Source organism: Argiope bruennichi, chromosome 11 (assembly GCF_947563725.1).
Source record: "Argiope bruennichi chromosome 11, qqArgBrue1.1, whole genome shotgun sequence".
Classification (NCBI taxonomy): Eukaryota; Metazoa; Arthropoda; class Arachnida; order Araneae; family Araneidae; genus Argiope; species Argiope bruennichi.
The window spans coordinates 66,934,769-66,941,756 of NC_079161.1; the positions used below are offsets into that span (position 1 = coordinate 66,934,769).

At 41.7% G+C, this 6,988-nt stretch overlaps 1 protein-coding gene across 1 annotated transcript; it reads right to left on the reverse strand.

Moving 5' to 3' along the window:
- Positions 1-1,713: 1,713 nt before the first annotated feature.
- Positions 1,714-2,856, reverse strand: LOC129956609 (uncharacterized). Its single transcript, XM_056068541.1, has one exon. The coding sequence runs from the start codon at positions 2,854-2,856 to the stop codon at positions 1,714-1,716; it is 1,143 nt and encodes a 380-aa protein (XP_055924516.1).
- Between the last annotated feature and the right edge of the window lie 4,132 nt (positions 2,857-6,988).

A 6,988-nucleotide genomic window follows, 5' to 3' on the forward strand; every position in this document is an offset into this window, starting at 1 on the left:
TTGTTGTTACCGGTTGGGCTGGAGGTGCCTCTGTAATGCTCACTTTTTGTTCAATTGTTTCAAGTCTTTTGTTTATCGCACTCATGTCGAAACTTTCGACAAGTCGGGAGAAGATTCCCATTAGCTCTTCTGCAGCATTGCTTTTAAGCTTGTGCTTAGCTATAAAAGTCTGCAGATCGTTAACTGTGGAGAAGTGGGATTTTTCAAAGTTGTTGTTAATGATTCCCTGTTGGGACTCCGGTGTACCCGGGATGAGGTCCTCACTCTCCATTTTGTCAATGTCAGTGTTACTGACCTTAGGGAGGGGTTTAAGCGAAATACCCTCTGGAAAGATGTTAAGATGCTTCTCCGTGAGTTTTTGCTTCGCTTTCTTCATTGATTTAGCAAGGCGCTTTTTGCGCTTCTTTTGTTTGGTGGTATCTGCGGTGGTAGCAGTTTTATTGGCTTTAGCCGTGAGAAACCGGGAACTGAGCGAGTGTTTCCGATTTTTAATTTTCTCAACAACTTCCGAAGTAGTTTGAGAATTGCGCAGAGGAGAATCTGCCGCAAGAATATCATTATCTTTTGCAATATCATATAAATCGCTATCGTCAGATAGAAAAGCAGAACAAGAGCGAGAGTCGCAGTGCGCCATATTCGAGTTCACTTTATTTGTATCCATAATAGCAGAATTGGGACAGGGTTTGTTCTTCTTTTTACGGTAGATGAAACCAGAACCGCCCCGTTCCTCTGGACCCCCAGTCAGAAGAAAGTTTCTAACGAGAAAATCCCTGGAGATTAAATTAATTGGGAACGTGGAACCATACATCTCCCCTTCTGTGAGCAAGGGAGCACAACAGGTACCGAGCTAGAGGTGCCACTCCGAAAGTCTCCATCTGTCTTTCCGCCATCCCCGTTCTGCCGAAGGGCCTGGGTCACCCCAGTGATTCCCAACAGTGGCGTGAGATGGCTGCCATTGAAGGGCAGGTAAGACAGATTTCGTCTTCCTCGGTTTTTACGACTAGCCCAGCCACCACACAACGTGCAAAAGAGTTTCCGTGGTGCGGAATTTTGTCTTATTTTTGTGTTTTATAATTTTAAAATGTTTTTGTATTTTTGGTGCGGCACTTAAACAGGACTGTAGTCTAGAGGTGCTAATACGCACAAAAAAGAAGGAACTAAAAAACTAACTAAGGAAATTTACATTATTTACAAATTTTGAAGTAAAAAAAAAGATATTTAACGCGTAAAGGAACTAACCTGTGAGCAAAAATAACAAGTAAAGGATAGAGAGTAGTGTAAGTTAATAGTGAGCTTTAAACTGCAATTAAACTATTTATTGTTGCCTGCAGAGGCCTGATCATTCAAAGTTAAGTCATAAGGAACTTATAGTAATTTATTGTGAACTACATAGTATCTAGCTGCACTTCAGTTAAGGTGTAACCTATTGTATCAGGTAAGAGAGACCAAAAAGGCCACAAGCGAAAGAAACCCCCTCCCAGGCTCCTCACTACAGAGAAGACTGCTTAGACCGGTTAAGCACAAACAGCAGAGATTGGTCCGCGAGGGATCCGCTCTCCAACTATCCAGCACACACAGCCTAGACTGACGTCTCCTCCCAGCACAGAACTGAGAGAGGGAAAGAGGGGAACCAGAGGTTGGTTGTTCAACAGCTTCCAATCGCAGACGGAGTTCAAGCTAACGCCTACTACGGGATTTCGCCTACTACGCCTACTACGGGAGTAAGAAGACTCTGCTACGCCAAGACAAGTTGGCGGAGTGTCTTCCTCCGTAACGTCTCGCGCCACGAGAAGGCATTTCCACTTTGGGTGAGGAGAGCCTATTTGAGACGGAATCACTCATCCTCCTCTCTTTCGGAGAAGCGAGACGTCGTAGTCTGACAGTGATAGTTTTTAGATAAATTTTACGTTCTGAGGGAAGATTTGTTAACAAAGTTTCCGTGGAATGTTGCCCCTCATCAACTTCTCTACTCTTCGAGGAAATTTTATCCTTTCGTAAATCTGGACATGGTAAAGCATAATGCCTTCGTCCAGATATCAAACTTTTAACGGAACTATTGCACCTTTTTGCCATGTGACCAGGCTTAAGGCAAACGAGGCAGCATCTCTTGCGCATAACTTGTCCCTTTCTGTCCTCATAAGCCAAGTTGGAGATTTTTTGGCAGTCTTGACTTGCATGAGCACGCTCACAGAAAATACACTGATTTCTTCCAACGGATGTATTCGCAATTAGAGTAGCAGCAGTGGGTTCATCTCTTAGTGGTGGTTTATAAGATTCTTTCCGTTTCATACCATTGCCAAATGAAGTTTCTGCTGGAAAACGATGGTCTTCGCCTTCTACTTCATGACGTAAAAAAGTCATAAGATTTTCTAGGACTTTATCCTTCGAGACAACAGGATCATCTTCTTTGCCTTCTCTATTCAGCCTATATCTATCCCATGCTTTTAAGATTTCTGTTGGGAGATGCGATTCAACAACTGGATACAACATTGCTGCATAATTAGACGCTGTCACACCTAATATCTCTAATGCACGTAAATATGAACCAAGTTTATCGTACAAATCATTTAACTTGATATTCGATTTACTGTTGACTAATGCTAATAAATCTCGAATGTAAACTTCAATCAGTAAATCCTTCCTTCCAAATCGGGACTTCAAATGCTCTATAACTTTCGCATAATTGTCCTTACACGGTGTGTAACTTTCCACAATATCACGAGCCTTTGTTTTTGGTTTTAACGAAGATAATAAATATTGAAACTTCTCTTCTCTTATATTCTCATCTTCATCAATACGACAAAATTGTCCCCAAAACGCAACCCAGGTTCTAGGTATTAGATCATACTCTTTCATACGTAATTTTGGCAATTTTAAATTGTCATGTGAGTATTTACTGGAAACTACAGAGCTACTTTCATCTTGTGTATATTGCTTTTCATAAACAACTCTTATTTCGGTAAATCTGTCTCTGTAGGATTCCGTCGTATCACATTCTTCATCAGTAAAAATAATACATTCTTTAATTTCATCGTCAATTTTAAATAAACGCTCAGCTTTCTCGATAACTTTGTTATATTGAACGTGAATGTCCTTTACTTTATCAATCTTATGATGAATATCATCGAACGTGTTTGCGAATACAGTAAAAAGACGTCTTAAATTCGTTCTTTAATTTCTTAATTTATTTTCAACCTTTAATTGTTCAGCCTTTAATTTAGCCTTAATCTCTGCTTGTTCTGCCTTTTGAGTCATTTTACTTATAATAAATGTGAATGAATCTGAACATATATACTCGACACAAATATCTTCAATTTGAAAATAGTTCACTTACAATAATAAAAAATGAAATAAAATATGAACCACTTTGAATAAAACAACTCAGAATGAGTGAGAAAAAGATCCATGAATTAATTACCTTCCAGAATTCTGTCGCTCTGAGACTTGCGACGCAAGGCATAGTCCATAAAGATTTAAAGTCACTTTTTGGTGACGTGTCCAAAAGTCCCGAACTCGGCTCACTCCATCCATCCGTCTGAGGAGGATGAAGATTTGAAAATGAGTTGCGAATCCGCGCAACCACTGACTAATGCCCTAAATCCTTCAAAAACTATTAAACTTTCGTAATGGATACCTTTCTTTCATGGAATTGTCGCGGTCTTCGTTCCAAATTACCTGACATCAAGACAATTAACGAATTTCATCCTGTCTGCATTGGTGTTCAGCAAACCTTTTTGGCACCAAACATTCCACTCAAATTGCGCGGTTTCAACTGTGTGCGGAAAAACGCAGATCATGGACATAATAATTCTGGAGGTGTATGTATTTTTACCTTAAATCTTTATCCAAGTACACCGCTCAATTTGCATATTACTCAGCAGGCTGTGTCTGTGCAAGTTCATACACGAGCTTTGGTCACAGTCTGCTGTATTTATCTACTGCCCAATGATGTCATTTCTCAACAGGATATCCTTAATCTAGTGGATCAACTTCCTTCCCCTTTTATTTTACTCGGTGATTTCAGCGGCCATAGTACGTTGTGGGGTGCGGATAGTACAAACTCTCGTAGGCTGCAGCCCCTCAGGGGCTCACCTACTATAGGTGAGTACGGGTGTCCCAATCCCGAGGTTCCCAGGTATCTTTACTCCCTTTATGTTTAATCTCCACTGCGCCTTCTGCTGTCTCCTTTTTTCTTCTTTCCCTCGAGGGTAGGCGAGGGAACTCTCCATGAGAAGCTGTCGCCACTCTGTTTGCGTCCTGCTTCTCATGGACAGCTAATACCCCCACGTGTTTGCCGTGCGTGGCGACCCATTAGACGGGCGGTGCACTGTGGTCCCCGGTGTATCAATCGGCCGTAGCTAGCAACCTGAGTTACTAGTCTGCTAGGGATCAAGCGAAGGGGTTACTCCTTGGGCTTGGCGTTAAGGGTGGTCACTGTCCCCGGGGGTAACTCCGAGCGTATAGGTTCCGGCTAGCGCTAGGGTAAGCGCCGAGGCTGGGAATGGCCAGAGCCGGTGGCTGCCTTCCCTTGTTGGGCTCCGTGGTGGGCGGTGCCGTCGGACCTGAAACTCTATTAATATCGTATGGGGCCTAAACTAATTTCGCAACAAAAGAACGAAAAAAAAACTAATGGAAAATATTTTGATCATTTTTTTATAATCAAAAGAATATCAGAAATTAAAGAAACATTCCACACAGTTTCGCCTTTCCTTGTTGAAAAGGCCGTCGTTGGTACACTTGGTGAAGTTTCTTCTATTCGCAAACTTCGTTCTGGAGACTTGTTGATTGAAGTAAACTCCCGACAACAAGCACAACAGATTCTTAAGTTGAAAGCTTTGGCAACTATTCCTGTATCCGTTACCGCTCATACATCTTTAAATACGTCTAAAGGTGTGATAACTTGTGGGGAGTTATTTAATACTTCCAATGAAGATATCGTAAAAGAATTCAAATCTGAAGGAGTAATTCATGTACGCCGCATCTCAATTCGGCGAGACGGACAACTCCTTCCCACAAAGCATCTTGTTCTCACCTTTCAGACACCAACATTGCCAGAAAAGGTTAAAGCTGGTTACATGCGTCTTGCTGTCCGACCATTTATTCCAAATCCTCTTAGATGCTACCAATGCCAACGTTTTGGGCATTCAAAGATGGCCTGCCGCGGGACACTCACATGCGCCCGTTGTGCAGAGAAGGGACATGACAGCCAGCAGTGTACGGCACCCGAAAAGTGCGTCAACTGCAATGGCGAACACACTTCATATTCAAGATCCTGTCCACGTTGGAAATTGGAAAAAGAAATCGTAACTGTGAAAACTAAGGAACAAATCCCATATCCGGAGGCAAAAAGGAAAATCCTTGCACAAACACCTTCCCCTGGCATAAGTTATGCATCCATTACTAAAAATCCATTTTGCAAAAACTGTAAATGTAAAAGTTGTGTTCAGATTTTAACTGAGAAACAAACACCTGATTCCCTTGTAAAACAAACCCCTGTAAAATCATCTGATTCGGATACTGAACCATCTACAAACAGTGCTCCAGAAACTAATGAAACCAGAAAACGGAAACCTAAACCGAAACCCCAACGTTCTCTAAAGCTAAAACTTTCTAAACGCGGTCTTTCGCAAGAAATGGTATCGGAGAAACTGAAAGCAAAATTTAAATCTAAAACCCACAATTCTGTAGCATTAGAACTTGCAAAGCAGGGCATAGCCCACAAAGATCTAACATCTGTTTTCGGTAACCCGCCCAAAACTCCAGATCTCATCACCCTCCATCCATCTGAAGGGGATGAGGATTTTGAAATGAGTTGCGATGTTTCGGCAACTCAAACTATTGATTCCAAGCACTCTCAACTTGCAAAACTCTCTTAATGGGTACCTTCCTTTCATGGAATTGTCGCGGCATTCGTCCCAAACTCTTAGACATCAAGACAATTTTCAATATATTTAATCCAGTTTGTTTATGTGTTCAAGAGACCTTCTTGAAACCAAACACCTCTCTTAAATTACGCGGTTATAATTGTGTTCGGAAAGATGCAGACACAGAACCTCGCAGTTCTGGTGGAGTCTGTATCTTCACTTCAAATCTTTATCCGAGCACACCTCTTACTTTACATACATCTCTACAGGCTGTGGCAGTTCAAGTTCACACACGAGCATTAGTCACGGTCTGTAGTATATATTTACCGCCTCATGATGTCGTTAATCAACAACAACTTGATAACCTAGTGGATCAGCTTCCTAAACCATTTATTATGCTAGGCGATTTCAACGGACATAGTACTTTATGGGGATCGGAAGATACAAATTCTCGTGGGCGACAGATCGAGCAATTTATTTCAAATAACTGTCTCTGCCTCCTAAATAATGACGAGAAGACTTATTTCCATCAACCCACTCGCAGCTTCCACAGTATTGATTTGGCTATATGTTCTCCTGAGCTCATGCCACTGCTGACTTTCGCAGTAAGTGAGGATCTTTTCAATAGTGATCATTTCTCTATTATAGTCTCCCACGCTGATAGCGGCGGTGCGACATTATGTCCTCCGCGTTTTCTATTCCAGCGGGCAGACTGGGATTCTTTCAAGCATTTGGCAGAAATCACAGAGAATATGGTTATTACTTACAACATCACGGAAGCAGTGCAACATGTCGTTGATAACATAATAAGCGCCGCAAATGCCACCATTCCAAAGAGTTCCCCACATGTAAGAAAATTCCGCAGACCGTGGTGGAATGAAGCTTGCCGCGATAGTTATAAAAATCAGAAAAAACGCTGGAACATATTTAGAAGATACCCTACGACCGAAAATCTTGTCGCTTTTAAAAAAGCCAAAGCCTTAGCTCGACGAATTCGGCGTCATAGTCAAAGAGAATCTTGGATCAAGTTCGTATCCTCGACCACATCCTCAACTTCCACTAAACTTTTGTGGAAAAAGATAAAAGCTGCAAATGGCATTTATAGCGAATCCTCCATTCCCGTT

Bases quoted from the DNA above. Each gene is read 5' to 3' on its own strand.
- LOC129956609 (XM_056068541.1), bottom strand. From the start codon at position 2,856: ATGAAAGAGTATGATCTAATACCTAGAACCTGGGTTGCGTTTTGGGGA.